The following is a 17,758-nucleotide window of genomic DNA, read 5'->3' on the forward strand; positions in this document are numbered from 1 at the left end:
TTGTTTTCTTAGGGTGATTAAATCTCTCTGAGGCCATCAGAGAAGAATATATCATCCTTCCTTCCTGGATCTCTTGTGGTAAAGGCAGACGATGAGCACTTGAGAACCAAAGCCAACTCTCCCCACTCTGCCAGGGCCTTCCTGCCTGACCTTGGGCAAGTCACTTAATCTCTCTGTGCCTCAGTTCCCCATCTGTAAAACGGGGGTAATATTTCCCTGTGTCACAAGGATGTTGAGATAAATTCATTAGAGACGGTCGGGTGCTCAAATGCTATGGTGAAGGGGGCAATAAGAGAAACCTAGATGGTTTGTTTTCATGCCAAGTCTTGAAGTCATGGGTGAAATCCTGACCCTGTTGAATGGCCAAACTCCCGTTGCATACAATGAAGCCAGGATTTCACCCCTGGTTTCTGGGAAGAGAGGGTATTAAAATGAGAGCTGAACTGAACAGCCTGTGTTCGGACCTCGACTGGATTCAGGCTAGTGTTTCAGCCTGAACCTGGGCTGGTGGTTTGGGTTCTGGTCTGACGACAATGAAAGCTTGTGATTTAAATCCAAATTCTAATCTTGTGAGATTCCCATCATCTTGAATATCAGAAATCTGATGACATCAGAGGATTTTGCCAGACGTCTGTCATTTTGGGCCCAGTCTCTTTCGTTCCTCTAATATGAGACAGTTTATTGTTATTTATTGTCTGTTTAGCACTCAGAAAGCACCATGATGGATAGGTTTGTTGATGGCTATTAGCCAAGATGGTCAAGGATGCAATCCCATGGTCTGGGAGTCCCTAAACCTCTGACTGCCGGATGCTGGGATTGGACAACAAGGGGATGGATCACTGGATAATTGCCCTGTTCTGTTCATTCCTTCTGATGCATCTGGCATTGGCCACTGTCGGAAACAGAATACTGGACTCGATGGACCTTTGGCCCAGTGTGGCCGTTCTTACATTCACTGAAAAAGGCACAGCGATAGACCCTTCCTGCCCTCAAGACCTTGCAGTGTAGAGGACAGACATGGAGAAAAGAGGCTGCTCTGAGAAGAGAACTGTTATGCAGTGAAAAGGGGCAGGCATTGTGGAAGAGAGAGTTTGCAAAAGGTGTTAGAAATTGTTGATTGAGTAGTGGGCCCTGGGGGAAGGAGACATTAATTTGATCTGTAGTAATTTTTCTCTTTCTAATGGGTCTTTTGTCAGAGGGACTGATTTTTTTTTAGAGGGCTGAGCGCCTGCAGTTCCCATCCATTTCCATGGGAGTCGCAGGTGTCAGCACTCTCTGAAAATCAGTCCCACAACATCTAGGCAAAAACTGCTCTTCCTCTCCAATGTTTGTCTTCTTTCTTCAGATTCCAGTTGAAGCGACAGGATGATTCAGTAGTTAGGGCAGTAACCTAGGACTTGCAACACTTGGAGTCCTTTCTGTGCTCTGCCACAGAACTCCTGTGTGACCTTGGGCAAGTCACTTAGCCTCTCTTTGCCTCAGTTCCCCATCTGTACAATGAGGATAATAGCACTGACCTGCCTTCCAGGGGGTTGTGAGAATAAATAGATTAAAGATTGTGAGATGCGCTGATACTATAGTGATGGATACCCTGCCTTACCACAGATAGATCTTAGAAGCAGATTCCTTCTCTGTGGATGAGATCTGGAAGCAATAATTATGCGGACAGGTTCAGATCCAGGGAATTAAAGTCAGAACTACCCCCCACACACACTGAAATTCGGAAGAGCTATGGTTCACTTTCAGACCATCTCTAATTGAAAGCATTAGTTCTTTGTGTTCTCAGACTCAAGACCAAACTCCTCTGTCTTCAGAATGGCAGTCTAGCTAAAAGAGAAATTGCCCAAGTTTGCTTACTTAGCCCCATAGATAGGAATGGACCATTGTTTGTTTTTGGTTTTTTTTTTCATTTTCAAGCCTGTGGGTTGGTTTTTTGTGGTGTTGGGTTTTTTTTAAAACCATAGTGAGTTAATGAGTTAATCCCCCCTGCTAGTCTAGATTTCCCAGAGGAGCTCTCACTGTCTGTGATAGAAAGCAGTCTCCCCTCTCTCCACCCCCTGACTGTTGCTGACTGTCTTGAAGCGCATCTTCTAACCCCAAATCCTTTTGCGTATTGATACTAATCCACCAGGCTCAAAGTAAGGGTGAGATTTCAAAGACTCCCAGTCCATGTTATATCTGCAGCATGTCATTTACGCTCTATAGAAAACCCCTACTTGGAAGCAGATTTAATTACATTACTGCACCTGTTGAAGCAGGGAAGATTTGCATCATTTTTTGGGTTTTTTTAAAAACTGCTCTCGACAGGTTTTCCTTTCCTCTTCCTGAATATATGAGGTTATAGTGCATGTGATGGAATGGGTAAGAAACACCTCAGGCCAGCCAGAGATCCAGGGTTTGAGTGCGGCGCAACCACCTGCAGCTGGCTGAGTCTTTTTATATTATCTCTCTGTGTGTGTAAGTAATATATTTAGGTACTTGAACCAAGTTTGCCCCCAAAGAAGAACTGAATTAAGCAAAATAGCTTTGCAGGTGGGTTATTGGCAATATACAGTACAGATCCCTTTCCTTGGTGGTAATACACAGAGCGTTACGTTTTCCTAGTGCCCAGTGTTGTTCTTGTGGAAGGCAGCTGACATCTTAGTTCTGATTTATGCCTGATTTATCTGTGCTCTCACCACCTTGTACCTCCTCAATTTGATTCAACTAAGCGCAAAGGACATCAGGTAGCAAGGGAGATCTCTTTAGGAACATCAGTGAGTGAAAGTGGCTGGAACTCAACCAGAGAAAACATGGGACCAGATCCTCAGTTGGTGTAAACTGGTGCAGCTCTCTGGATTTCATTGGAGCCAGGCCTGTTAACACCAGAGGAGGATATGGCTCGTGGTGATTGTCTCTCTGGACTCAGATTTATGCCTGTGTGTGCAGTTAGTCCCACCCAGATCTTAGTGAAAGGGTGGAAAACTTACAGTGATGACAATGTGTCTTGACTTAATACTTGGCGACTTAAAAGCCAGCTGGCTAAAAACCTATAACGTCTTTCTCATAAACCTCCATCGATGCTTTTAATATTCAGCCAGTATACCATGACATTAATTGATACCATATACCATCTGGTCCACTAGTAATGTGTCCAGGGAGGAAAGGCTCTCTTCTGAATGAAAGTAATGGAGGAACATGTGTAATTTAACACAGACGCCCTGTAAACAGTTGCTATGACCACCCTGCTCCTGACAGCACACATACGATGGCTGTTGTCCAAACTCGCCCACTTTCCAAGGCTTGCCTTCCTTCTCAAATAAAGTAACAAAGCTCTAAGGCAGGACTGTACTTAGAAGCATGAAGCTTACCTCCTGGTCTCCCTTCCAGGGGGCTGACTAGGGGTCTCCCTGCAGGACATGCTGTCCCTCCTCCAGCACTTTCCTGCCTATAAGAGACACTCAGTTATTTATGGTCCTGAGTAGAGCTAATGAGACTCTCCTGGTCTGTCTGCTAGGGTGAGTCAGCAGACTAGCTTTGTACTTCCCTAAAGGGTCCTACATCCTGAGGCTGTGTCTACACTACCACTTACGTTGGCAAAACTTGTCACTCAGGGGGGAGGGGCAGGAGGTGTGAAAAAACCCATCCCCCTGAATGACATAAGTTTCGCTGACATAAGTGGTCGTTTGCATAGCGCTGTGTTGGCGGGAGAGCTTCCACCGCTCGTGGAGGTGGTTTTATTATGCTGACGGGACAGCTCTCTCCTGTCAGCACAGAGCAGTCTTACAGCCGCACTGTGCCACTGTAAGCTCACTAGTGTAGGCATGGCCTGACATCCAATTTGTGGAGCCTGGATTTCAAACCTGCGCACCTTTTTAAATAGGAACTCAGTATTTGGGTATTCAGGTCTGCATGTAAATACCCATTCTATAGTGTTTGAGGCAGTGATTTGAGCAAACAAACCGGGGATTTGGACATCCTGTTAAGAAGCCCATGTTTGATAATCAATCAGGCCTGTGATAAGATATAATTTTCCTTTTATGTTAGCTGCATAATCTGGGTATACTCAAACACAAGTAGTCACAATCAATGCCCTTGATCAGAAATGGAAAACTGGACTGGTTTCCAATACATTTTTTTTCTGATTATTAACTCTGAACATCAACCCCCAGAACAGACGCATCTGTGGGTAAAAATGTGTGTAGGCGGTGGTAGACCAGGGTGAGGGGTGCCAAATATGAACCTAAAAAGGTGACTTAATTGCTGAGTGAGCATGGATTCATTGTTACTTTCCAATTTGTAAGTTCTCCTTTCACTGCAGATAAAACCTAGTGTGGGACCTTGAAATTCAGTATGCTGTCAACTTCCTTCTCCACCTGGCAGCCCTAATGACTCTGGCTGCCCATCTGTCAGTGCTGTAAAAGTTTTAAAAAGCCTCAGGAGTTCTCCCAAGTCCATTTGAGCCAGGTGATGGCAGTTCTGCATAGAACAAAACACACACAGAGCAGCAACACACCTAAACCTGTGGGGCTAAAGACTTGCAGCTGGAACTGAGCTCTTTTTAAAAATGATCATCCTACTGGCTGCTTTATAAAACTCCCATAAGGCTCGGAGCAGGATATCTGTTACATGTGCAGCTGCATCTCTCCACTCCAGTGATAAGATTCTTTGTCTGAACTCCTCTCTGAATTACCCCAAAGCCAGGAGATGTGTGTGTTTGGAACAAGGCTCTCTGGCAAAACATTTCAAGATTTTTAAGGGGGGTGGGGAGTATGTAGTTAAAATGCACAGCTATATTTTCTTTGGCAGGCATGGGTTTTTTTGGAGTCACACTTAGTTGGGCAGTCTAACCCCCCACAGCTCTGATCAGCGTCCTAGGGAGCTGACAGATAACATTTCAGTTGGAGATGCCAAAGTAAAATGTGCCATTGTGCTTTAAGCTGTTGTTTTCTGTTTTCAATGTCAGCTTAAAGCCAGCTGCGGTTTCAATGGGGGCATCTATCAAGTCAAGCTAACAGGCTGTTTGGGATATGTAGATTGTGAAAATGGGTGGATTAATATTCATCCATTCAGAGCCAGATTCTGATCCTATTGATCCCAGTGTGAATCAGGAGTAGGGCCTCGTCTCCGCACAGACTTGCACCAGTTTAGCTAAATGCGTGTTTTTCAATAGATTTAGTTCAACCACTGCTATCCCCTGTGTGATCATACTCTTTAAGAATAGGTTATATCGATGTAGCTTAGGAGGATAAGGAATTGACTTAGGTTATGTGGATATAAATCATGTTTAAATCAAGTGTGTTAGTGTTGTCACACTAGCGTTTTGCACTGGTTAAAAAAAATCTATTTCTGCTAACAGGGTGTAATTCTGTGTGTACTCCGGATCTAACTTCATTGAAATCAGCAGAGTTACTGTTATAAAATGGGTGGGAGGTTAGAACCAGGTCCTCGCTATATATTTTGGTTATGAATCTCTGCCAGATGAAACTAGTTTTACTCTGGGGTTACCCCACTGGCTTTGGAGGAGTCACACCATTATAAAACTGGGGCAGTTTAGTGTGGGCCCTTTGTGAGATGCTATCTTAACTAGGAACGTTTTTTAAACAGCTGGCCTGAATATTCCAACATTAAGAAAAGACCTGGACATAAACAAACAAATCTGAAAATCAGGCTAAATTTAATGTTTGGAGTGTAATTTATGCTTATGGAAAATGTGTTATTAATAGCACTACCATTCTACCACCTCCGCCCTGTTTGTAAGATGCATCTTGTAGCCCCTGATTTCCAGCTGTAAGCGGTCTTTTCAGTGCTGCCACGGATTTTCAGAGGGCCCAATCCAAAGCCTGTTGGAGGCAGTGAACTCCCATTCACCTCAGTGGGTTTCCTTCACATCATGCTCCCTAAGGAGGAACATGGCCAGTGTTGGAAATCAAAGCATCTTTCCTGTAAAATGAGGCTGTGCTGGGTAGGGTTTTGGAACTTCTTGTCTCTCTCTCAATTGTAAGTCCTTTGCGGCAGGGATTGTCTCGTTTTCTGTGTTTGTGCAGCACCCAGCACAATGGGGCATTGTTTCTAATTGAGGGCTTTGGGTGCTACCCTAATAAATTAAATATTAACAGTAACAATACTAGTCCTGAGGCTCAGCGGTGCGCTGCTCATGTTTCAAGAGGTTTGCTAAAAAGTTAGGAATTTTAAAAAGACGTGGGGTAAAATTTTCAAAAGTACTTTGGCACCTAAGACCTGCTGCCTTTCAGTGAGACTTAGGTGCCTAAGTGCTGAGACCACTTCATGAGAGCTTTGAGCCCCAATCCTGCTGCCCCTGAGACGAGTTTTACTATTTGCCTTCAGTGGGGCAGCATCCGTCTCTTCGTGCTTATTTTCAGGGTCAGTGCTTACCGTTCAAAGCCCATGATCTTCATGGGAATAAAGAGTTGCAAACCATTTCCCGGTAGATATTAGATTAGAGTCATCAAACCCTACAACGTTTGGCAGAGTTGCCCATCTTGGATTGGGGGTTGTTCATCTCCTTTCTTTAGAGAAGACTCAGGACTCCAGAGCAGAGAGGAGGAGGAGATGGCTGTTGGACCAGCATAAGGAAGCTTGCTGTAATATCTTTCTCCATACTCCCCTTTATAAACTGCAGTTTCCATGTTGTACCTGCCTGGGGGATTAAACAGAGGACGTCTGTTTCCACTGCTATCAATCCAACCCTTTTCAATTGGCTTGCATTTATTTACAAACTACACACAAGGCCTAATGAGAAGGTGACCAGTCTTGGGCAAAGGCATATCCTGGGATGATGTGGGCCAATATTGCTGGTGCAAGTTACACATTAAGTGTAAAACGGTCACAGGATGGGTGTAAGCAACAGCATAATAACTCTATGTAACTCTGTCCCAGTACGACATACATTGGAGTCATTACATGCTGTTGACTTCACTAGAGTTACGCTTGATTTGCACCAGTGTAAGGGAGAAGAAAATCAAAGCCCAGGGATTGTAACTCGATCTGATTTGATGCGGCGTGTGTCCAGGTTCAGCCCTGCCACAAGCTGATGCAACTTGTATTGAAATCAATGGGAGGTGTGCCCCTTCTTCAATTTGGCCCCCATGGAGAGTAGGAGATGGTGCAAATGCAGCTCTGTGTGCGTGCGTGCGTGTGTGTGTAATGAACTGCTTTATCTTGCACACTCCTGGTAGTTGCTTTTCCTCCTGCACCTTCGGCCTTCTGTGTGTGTGGGTTACGCTCAGTTTTCTCATGCACTGAATGCCAAATCGGTGGAAGGTAGAGGTGAGGCTACAATTCTGGCACGGGCATTTTTATTAGAAGTCACTGACAGGATGCCGGCAATAAACAATAAATCACAGATTTATTGGCACCGGAGCCTTGGCGTAGCAGTGCTGAAGCCCAAGCCCCGCTGGAGGGGGCAGAATTACTGGAATTTTCAGGAAGTCACGGAGGCCTCGTAAAATCTGTGACCTCGGTAACTGACGTGTAGCCTTAGTTGTAGTGTTTTGCTAATTGTGCCCATTCTGGTTGCACAAGTGTAGCAAAGACAACAACGTATCCATGTGCATATATCAGCCCCGATTACGAACCTGTGACTCTCACTGGTGAGTAATTATTCACATGAGTAATACCGTTGGTTTTTAATAGGATTACTTGTATGAGTATCTGCTTGCAAGAGTGAGTCGGGGTTCATAATCTGGACTAAGATGTTTGTAGCTATCCATCTAAATATTCTTTAGCACGGTTGAAGGGCTGAGATTGCTCAGTGTAATCAGCAATGCTGCTGAGCAGTGCTTGTATAGGAAGTCCGTCTGGGCACTCAAAATAACTCGGTGAGGTGGGGCCTGGAGTGGGTGGTTTTGGTGGCGAATTATTTGTGGCCCTACATCTGTTATGCCAAGAGGCAGAAGCTGTGTGTGTTTTTGTTCAGCATGATTCCATATGCTCATTTCCCACTTTCCACATACACTCCCTGTTTCCAAACGGATCCCCCACCCAGCCAACACCATGTCATGCTAACAGACTTCTCTTTGCACCTCTTATTGGTCATAGCTGGAGATACAGCAATGGGACCATAATCCGTGCTCTAGGTACAGACCCATTCATTGCTAATGCTAATAAAATGAAGCAGTGACTATAAACTACTCCAGTCTAGGATACATCGCCGATTGATTCCTCATTGTTTTCCCAAAATGCAGCTCAAACTCACCTGTTCCCATGCTGCCTACAACCAGTGATAGAGCTAATGCCAACCTTTCGCTTCTCTTCCAGCCTGCACTCCTGTGATGGAGTCCCCCAGGAATTGTGCTCTGATCCCTTCTCCACACAGCCAGGCAGGAGTCTGGTGCTATGGGGTTGTGAAGGCAGATTTCTGTCCAGCATCCGGGTCTAAGGGCACCTTCCAGTAGCCCTTGGTGAGATCCATAGTGGTGAGGTAACAAGCCCTCCCCAGCTTATCTAGGATCTCATCTGTCTGGGGCATGGGGTAGGCATCGGATACAGTGATGCGTGGGGGGTGGTGCACATGCAGCATTCATCTGTCCAGGGCATGGGGTAGGCATCGGATACAGGGATGGCATTCAGCTTCTAATAGTCCACACAGAACTAGATCGTCCCGTCTTTCTTGGGGGCCAGTACTACCAGAGAGGCCCATGGGCTGGTGGATGGCTGGATCACCCCCAGAACCAGCATCTCTTAGATCTCCTTCTCCAGATCCTGGACTGTTTTCCCAGTGACTCTGAAAGGGGAACCCCTGATGGATTTGCTCCTGTCTCAACCCGGTGGACAGCCAGGTTAGTGAGCCCTGGCCGGCTGGAGAACTGACCATTGTGAGTCCTCGACCATCCCCATCTTACACTTCTCTCCCTTCACTGTCAGTCCTGCCTCCTTCAGGCGACCCAGCACCCTCTGGAACACATGGTCCTCCCAGGTCTGGCTAAAGATGCACAGCACTGCTCTGATCTCTGCCTGCTGGGCCAGGAACTCAAAGAGCCCTATGGGGGTTGTGAAGGAGTTAGCTGGTCAGAGAGCCCTTGGGGAATTGAATCCAGTGGGAGGCATCGGATACAGGGATGGCATTCAGCTTCTAATAGTCCACACAGGCTCCCGTCTCAGGGAAGAGACCCACCAGGGGATCTTTCCCCTTCTCCTCCCACTGGCCATACACAGCCAGCACCAATCCCTCCCTGTCACAGTACGGCTTCATCATGTTGACATGATGCACCTGGTGGCTGTGCACCTGGTTAGACAGTTCCACCACATAGTTCACCTCACTCAGCTGTTTGATGACCTTAACGGGACCATCGCAGGCGGCCTGAAGCTTATTCCTCTGCACCAAGATGAGAACCATCACTTGGTCCCCAATGCCGTAAGAGTGGGTATGCGCGGTGTGGTTGTAACAGACCTTCTGCTTCCCTTGGGTCCTGGCCAGACCTATGAATTCAGTACACTTCTCCCGGAAAGCTAGTACGTACTCCACCACCAATTCCCCTTCAGGAGAGGCCTTCCCCTCCCATTTCATCCCTCATCAAGTCTAGGGGTCCCCTTACCCGCCTCCCGTACAGCAACTCGAAGGGAGAGAACCCTGTGGATTCCTGGGGCACTTCCCTGTTTGTGAACATCAGGTGGGGCGGGTACTTGTCCCAGTCCTGCGGGTGCTGGGCCATAAAAGTCTTCAGCACCTTCTTCAGGGTCCCGTTAAACCTCTCCACCAGCCCACTGGATTGAGGGTGGTAGGCCGAGGCCCAGATGTGCCGGACCCTGCACTTCTCCCACAAGCACTGAAGCAGGGCTGACATGAAATTGGACTCCTGGTCTGTAAGGACCTCCCAGTGAAGACCAACCCTGCTGAAAATGGTCAGCAGTGCTTCCGCCACGGCTGTTGGCTTCAGTAGAGGACAGAGCCATGGCCTCAGGGTAGCGAGTAGCAAAATCTACCACCACCAGTATGTATTTCTTCCATGACCGGGTGGCTTTGCTGAAGGGCCCCATCATGTCCATTGCCACTTTCCGGAAAGGTTCCTCTGTGATGGGCAGGGGCCTCAGGGCAGCTTTACCCTTGTCCTGGGCCTTCCCCACCCTCTGGCATGGGTCACAGTACCAGCAGTACAGCTGGACCACATCAAAGATCCCCAGCCAGTAAAAGTTCTGCAGCAGCCTCTGCCTGGTGCGCTGGATCCCCTGGTGTCCTGAGAGAGGGACATCGTGGGCCAGGTACAAGAGCTGTCTCTTGATTCCCCACGGTTCTGCCTCCCCAAGGAAAGAGTCCATGAGGCATTCCTATCGGGCCAAGTGGAAATGTTTCACCTCCTGGGCCCAGCAGAGGGAGTTTGCCCCCGAGGAACCGGACATTCCCCTTCTTTTGGACTATCTCCTGTCATTGAAGATGTCGGGACTAACCCTTAGTTCCCTTGAGATCCACATAACGGCTATCAGTGCCTTCCACCATGCCCCCCAACTCCTCATGGAAGGGCACTCCATATTTACAGATCCATTAACTACCAGATTTTGGAAAGGTCTCCTCAGGCATTTCCCATGCCTATAACCTATTCCCCCCCACAATGGGACCTCAACGTCATTCTCTCAGCGTTAATGAAACCGCCCTTTGAGCCATTAGCTTCATGTTCTTTGTCCCTCCTTTCCATGATGGTTGCCTTCCTAGTGGCTATTACTTCTGCAAGAAGAGTAGATGAACTGGGAACCATGATGGCGGACTCCCTCTTCACCACGTTCCATGAGGACAAAGTCTCCCTACGCCTGTACCCCAAGATTCTAACAGAGGTCGTATCCCGGTTTCGTCTCAATCAACCCATTCACTTACATGCTTTCTTTCGGAAGCCGCACAAGTCGGAAGAGCGGCGCCTTCACTCCCTCGATGTCCGCAGGACCTTGCAGAGGACGAGACTAATCAGGAAGTCACCCTAGATTGTTTTATCGCTATAGTTGAGAGGATTAACGAGCCAACAATCTCCACACAAAGGATTTCCAAGTAGATTTCGGGGTGCATTATGCTCTGCTATTGCTTTTCAGAGACTGCCTCCACCCCTTGGAATGAGAGCCCATTCCACAAGAGCATAAGCATCCACTATGGCCATCCTTCATGATGTACCACTTCCAGACATATGTAGGACAGCCACATGGAGTTTGGTACATACCTTCGATGCACATTATGCCTTGGTGCAGGACTCTGCGACAGATGCTTCTTTCCTCCTTTCAACCATTCCATCCTCTTCCTTGCACCCTTCTCCGAATTAGGTACTGCTTGTTAATCGCCCTCAGTGGAATACAATAGGGTTACGGTGACCAGATGTCGCAATTTTATAGGGACGGTCCCGATATTCTGGGCTTTTTCTTGTATAGATGCCTATTATCCTCCATCCCATCCAGATTTTTCATACTTGCTATCTGGTCACCCTAATAGGGACGATCACTCGAAAAAGAAGAGGAGGTTACTTACCAAGTCCTGGAGGTTCTTCGAGATGCGTGGTCCCTATCGATATTCTACTTCCCATTCTCCTCCCCCTTTGCTGTGAATCGGTTCGATTGGTGGTGGAGAAGGAACTGAACGCATGGTTAGTTCACCCCACTCTTTACTGCCTCAGATGAAGCCATGAGGTGAAGCAATGGTGTGTGCGCAGACCCACAGACACTACTACTTTCAAATTCTCTGGCTCTGGATGTGTGTTGCACACGTGTAAACCCTCAGTGGAATACAGATAGGGACCAGACATCTTGAAGAACCTCTAGTTACAGGTAAGTATCCTCATCTTTGTAATGTCCTGTGTGAGTTTCCTTCAGTGCAGGGACCATAAACATTTCTAGCTTCTACTGTTGCATTGTTAGTTTCTAACCATCTCATTAATATTTACCAGCACGGAAGCCTTACCACATGTCCTTCCTCATGCATGAGCGAGAGCCACCGGTTGACCGTTACTTCTCTTTTCCCCTCCAGTGGCTGGGGCGTGTTTGCAACACACACCGAATTGCTGCATCTGTGCAAGCATCCCCACCAGCACAGAGCCCTCAACAGCCATCTGTCATTCTTGTGTGTAAATCCATCCCAGTCCAGTTACAACTTTGGTAGAAAGAGCTTTCCAGGCGGAAGCAAGAGCTCAGGAGGAAAATGTTGACTAGGAAAGATTTTAGCCAGACTCTCCAGTTGTCGTTTATTGTATCTATTTTGCTGATATCCACCCTTTAGATAAACAGTGCTAAACCATACACATTGTGACCCTCTTGATGTGGTTAAAAAGGCCTGCATTAGCCAAGCTAATCTGACTCCAAGAATAACCCTGGAAATTTGACTGTATCCGTTCCAGCTTGAGTCAGTCACTCTGGGGTAAAATGAGAATCATCTTCCTGGTTAAAAGTGTAGTGACAGCAAAACGGTAGGTTATACAGTGGTTTTTCCCCATCTCTCACCCCCCTTCCCTCCCCCGCCCACACACACTTCGAACAAAACTTCTGCCCGGGTCTGACCCAAGGCATCCTGACTTCTAGGGGAAAACAAAATTTCCAGTAAAAAAAAAAAAAAAAATCCTTCTCCATCGGCAGGAAAGCAAGTTATCTAACAATCCTCAAAGCAACAAACTGTTTATTCACAAGGTTCGCTCCCTGTCGAGGAAATGTGGGGTCTTTTATTTTTTTTTCTCCTGCACAGATGTTCCTTCTACACTTTGCTGTGCCACGTGCTTAGAATGCTGAAGATGTTCTGGGTGGTGGAAGAAGAGAGAGAATTTCTGTTTTAACAACAACAAAAAAGCATTTTTATTTTATTTTATTTTATTTTATCGCTTTGTTTGCAAAGCTTTTGGGATTTTTTAAAAAAAAGGAAATCTGTTGAGGTAGCAAATGTCATTGAGTCCCACCGCATACTGGGTGGACATGTAACCTTTTTATATGAAATGATAATTAGGTATGCCGCATCTAGCTGTGACTGCCACTGTAAATCTATGTGTTGATCTGTGTGCTGGTAGATTCAGTTCCGGTGAAATGAGAGGGTCATACAAGATTTGCATGGTATTTCCCCCAGCCCAAACTTTTAGGGGTGTCGAATGTGGGACCAAATGGGGGTTTCTTTGTGAGCCCAAATCTGGGAGAAGATTAAAAAGACTATATAGCTTAGTGTATGTATCCTGACATTATCACGGACTGAGTTAAAAGTGGGGGCACACTGCAGGGTTGGTAGGAATGAGAGAGACTTTCAGAAAAGTTAAGGCAACCTTCTTCCTTTTTCAGGTCTGGTGTAGCCCTGGATTGGGTCTTGGTTAGTTAGTGTGGGAGACCAGTCCTGGGGGTTCTTCATGGAACAGTGACTGCAGGAACTGTTCCAGGTATTTTCCCCTCGGAGTCTGTCATGAATCCAGTCCCCATCCCCATCTTTAAAGTACACATATAGCACCTGGAGACCACCGGTCCCAGCATTTATTGCTTTATCTCGATCTGAGTGGAAGGCTGCTGGAAAACTGCGGCGCTGCACCTGTAGTCTCTGCAGCCTGTGCTTTTACAGCGAAGGGGTGGGTTGACTGCAGTCTGCTCCACGTGATGCAGATACGTTGCCTTCATGTGCTTTGGCTCAGGGACTGTGTGTGTACAGCACCTAGCGCGCACAAAGTGTGCCTTGGTTGGTCCTCAGGCACTACTGTAATAAACATGATTAATAATAATAATAACGTGGCTGAGTTGGAGATCTGCTGGGTTAATGTCTTAGTTTGCTGTAAATGTTCTCTATGGGTGAAATTAATCTCTGGACTGAAGGCCAGTAGGTCATAACTGAGACTTCAGGGTCCGCAGGCCAAGTGCTCAGGGGTGAGTGTCACCCTATGTACCTTTGCATCATATCTCACCGTATATATTCAGTGCTTGTCCGCCTTTATAGTGTTCTTTTTGCCTGTGTCTGTGAGCAGGACATTGATTCTCCACATTCACCTTCCCTACAGTTGTATCTCTCCTGCTCTCTCACACGGGGGTGTTGGGACAGGGATTACAGTGAAGTGGAAAACATTTCCAGAAGGCCTGGAAATTCCTCTGCCCAGTGAGTCCATCCCTGAGAAAGCAGGACCGCTCTGTCTAAGGCAGCAGCCCCGGGGGAATAGTTCTGCCAGCAAGAAGACAGATTCAGTGTTTTATTAAAATAACTGTTGCGCTTATTTCTGAACAGCAGTTCTAGCCAGGTGGGTGGTCTGTCCTGAGGGGCAGGTAAAGCCTTCATCCTCACAAATCAGGGAGCAGAACTTGAACTGGAGACAAGGCATTTGTTTTGTAAAGAAGGATGAGGACCTAATTTTAGAGCTGTAGAAAGACCAGATTCAGAGATCTGCCTGGGCCTCGTCCCAATGCGTACACAGGAACGTACCCTCCATTTATTGGAGTGTACTGTACTTTATAATGTACAGCCTTCCTTGGTCACTTTCAGTCAGACCAGCAGTTTCTTTGATTTATCAGTCTTCTGTAAAACCACAGGCGTTCCAAGAAATAATCCCTGCAGCTAAAGAAGGAGCCTGGAAGGAGGAAGGAAAGAGTGACCCTATGTGCCCCCTAAATGTATTTCTTTTTCCCTTGCAGATGCAGCTTCTGGATAAATTCCCCCTTGAAGGAGGCCAGAAGGACCCAAAGCAGAGAATCATCCCCTTTCTACCAGGTAACACCTTGATGGACTTGAAGAGGGCAATGTAAGGAGTCAGCAATCCAGTCCACGACTGCTGAGTCCAGACTAGGACGTAGGCACGCAGCTTGTGATGACACTAATGAATCACAGGCTGTGTTAGCCACTCTGGGAGTCAGAGGGAACGACAGGGTCTTTTTGTGTCCAGCAATCTCTATAAAGAAAGCTCTTTATATTCATTACAGCTGGCCTCTTTCCTATCATGAGCTGCTACATGGAAGGAGATGTGATGACTGCAAATACTAGATAAGGGAATATTTTATGGAGGGAAAAGGGAGTCAACATATTAAGTTTTAATGGTTTAAGAAAAAAATGATACTAGACATTATGAAACATTTTCTAATCGTAAGGCCCATTGGACAATGGAATAATGTCCCTGAAGTCCTATGTTCAGAGGAATTCAGAGTAGACTAGGTAGATCTGACAGTTCAGCTGTGCACTGACTGGCTCTGATCATCAAAGGGAAGAAAGATTCTGCACCTGGACGTTAGTTGACAATTCTGGTGCTGATGCAGAAGCTGGGATAGGCTCCACCTCCCTCTCCCATAGTGGAGAGGCTCTGCAGTAACAGCAGGTGGAGGGAGAAGTAAAAGCTTCCATTAGCTGGTAAAGCAAGCAGATGCTATCTTGAATCGGCACAGGGAGCTGATTCGTCAGGTAAGAAGGTGCCATTTTTACACAGGACCGTTTCTGAGTGTGACTGGCCCTTACGGAATAAAACACAGGAAGTCGAGAACCCATGTTCTTTCATTCTGAAGGTCTAGTCAGAGGCTGTAGTGGTGTGAATGTCGGGAACCCCGATTCTATACGATTCAAGAGGGAGCCTGAACCAAGGAAAGGCATAGGGTGAGGATGGCTTACAGCGCTAGGATCAGGGTGGAATCCAGTGTGGAAGAGCGTGTAAAACATGTATGGGCCAAACCAAATGCAACTGCATGGTCATGTTTCTATTTGGTGGGCTCTGTGTAGCTGCAGACATACCCATGCAGCGCCCGCTGAAGCCGAAAGGAGCTGTGCATCCATATCAGAGGGCAGCTTGCGCCTTGAGCCTTCTTTGCAATAAGTGACATTTTCTGCTGCTCTCAGGAAAGCTTAGTTTCAGAGACCTGAAATGATACTCCCTCCCTCTACCTCTCAGCTTTTGTTGCTCCCCATTAACAGAGTCCATCGCCCGACTCCCTGCATATTCTTCTCCCAACCTCACCTGCTGGCCTTCCTTCACACTTCCCCACATCCCGGGATTCTCCCCGCCCATCCCTTTGTCCTGGGTATCAAATCCCCGCTCCCATGAGACTCACAAATGCACACCCATCATGCCAGCAACCATTGCCTCCGTGGGACGGTGAATAAAATAATCGCCAACGTCATCTAGATCTCCTGATGCGTCTCCTGTTGTCCTTTTAGGCCCAGGTTCCGAACTCTTTCTTTGTGCTTGTAGAGCACAAGTAGCTCCATTGACTTCAGCAGGATTCTTGGTGGAGTTAAGAACTATTCAACCTGAGTCGGGGGACGCAGAATCTAACTCATAGTTTGTAAACTCCCTGGCCCAACGCACCTTATCTGTCGTTATGTCTCTCACAGTTCTGAGTGCACCATTGCTCCGTAAGGAATGAATCAGTTTGGTTTTCACTCCCCACTAAGATATCAAGGAAGCTGACAAAAGATTACGTGTGTGAGAGAATTACCGGGATACTGGCCAGCAAATATCCCTTTGGCCTACTGCAGCTCAGTGAAAGAATAAGGAGCATGACAGATAGCCTTTCCTTAGAGTAATTTCACGTACTTTCATACAGTCACTTCCAGCAGAGGCCACAGGGGAGTGATCAGGGTGGCACCCAGAAGACAAGACCCAGGCCACGGTTTGCTATTGATGTGCACATTCTAATCCAGCTTTCTGTTGTTTGGCTGACTCCATGGCTTTGGCTGTTGGTCAGAAGTTTGGCTCGCTGCATTGAACTTCAGAATAAAAGGGGCGGGGGGAGTTCAGTCCATGAAAAGGTTAACGCTGCCTTTCGCTATAAAAATGGGATCCCATGTCTTCCCGGAGGGGCGATAAAGTGACGTTAAATCAGAGTCGTAGTGGGAGGCTGAGACCTATCTAGGAACACATTATAGGCACTGACGCAATTTGAGGCAGAGCAGCTGCTGAAGCTGTACAGTGAGAAAAGCTGAGTGGTTTGTAGGGAAGTGGGGCCGTGGAACAGTACAGTGCAAATGCGTGTGCTGTGACTGCTGGAGCCACAGCAAGACAGCACCCTCCTGTATTCAGGGCCGTGTCAGCTTTCCTCTCTCAACAGTCCTCTTTCCTACAGACCTTCTACAGTCGGATGGAGGCGGTGTTGTTTTCTGGTTAGAGCCCAGCACCGAGGAGTCAGGGACCTGGGTTCTGTGCCCAGCTGTGCCCCTGACTTGCTGGGAATATCATGTCCCGTCTCCATGGCTCCATTCCCCCAGCTGTAAAATGGGGTTAATCAGGCTTACCCTCCCCTCCTGCTCTAAGGTGCTGTGAGACCTGCCGATGAGAAATGCTCTAGAAGTGTAAATTATTACTGTTCATGCAGCAAGCTGACACAGATGTTAACATCTGTCTCTGCAGGTTAGTCAGTCAGTCATCCTGTAATGCAGCAGGCATTGCCCAATGTATTTGTGCTTTGCCAGGTCTACACTGCTGGCAAAATTCGACGGCCGTCGACGGGAGTTACGCAAGCTACGTAGATTGCGTAACTCCCGTCGGCTTCGTAACCTCCCTTTAGCGCGCTGTCTCCACTGCGCTGCGCTGCCGGGAAATGCGTGCCCGTTGATGCAGCGCGACACTTTTTTTGGCGGCGGTTTTATTAGATCGACTTCCAGACCGATGGAGCGTGTCTTCACTGCCGCTCAGTTGACCCAGAAAAATTGATCTGACGGCAGCGAATTTGCCGCCGTCAGTGTGTACGTAGCCTGAGAGAAGTCTAGATAGGCACATCGCAGATTCCCAAAATTTACCTCCATTCCTTAGTGATGGTTTGACCCTTGCAGGGGAGTAGAGACCCCCCCATCTATCAGAAAACAGCATTAGCCCTTCCACCCTCCAAGAACTCTAAGGTGTGATATTGCTGTATTTCCCTG

At 47.2% G+C, this 17,758-nt stretch overlaps 1 protein-coding gene across 4 annotated transcripts in view; it reads left to right on the top strand.

Moving 5' to 3' along the window:
* Positions 1–17,758, top strand: part of SH3PXD2A (SH3 and PX domains 2A) — a 340,171-nt gene that overhangs the window by 89,342 nt on the left and 233,071 nt on the right. For all 4 annotated transcript variants that reach the window (XM_067537043.1, XM_067537044.1, XM_067537042.1 and 1 more), the window contains one exon: positions 14,551–14,626. In XM_067537043.1, coding sequence (XP_067393144.1) covers positions 14,551–14,626 — 76 coding nt within the window. The remainder of the gene's footprint in view (positions 1–14,550; positions 14,627–17,758) is intronic.

Source organism: Emydura macquarii, unplaced genomic scaffold, assembly GCF_026122565.2.
Source record: "Emydura macquarii macquarii isolate MOO-44397 ecotype Brisbane River unplaced genomic scaffold, CSIRO-AGI_Emac_v2 contig_3692, whole genome shotgun sequence".
NCBI classification, from domain to species: Eukaryota; Metazoa; Chordata; order Testudines; family Chelidae; genus Emydura; species Emydura macquarii.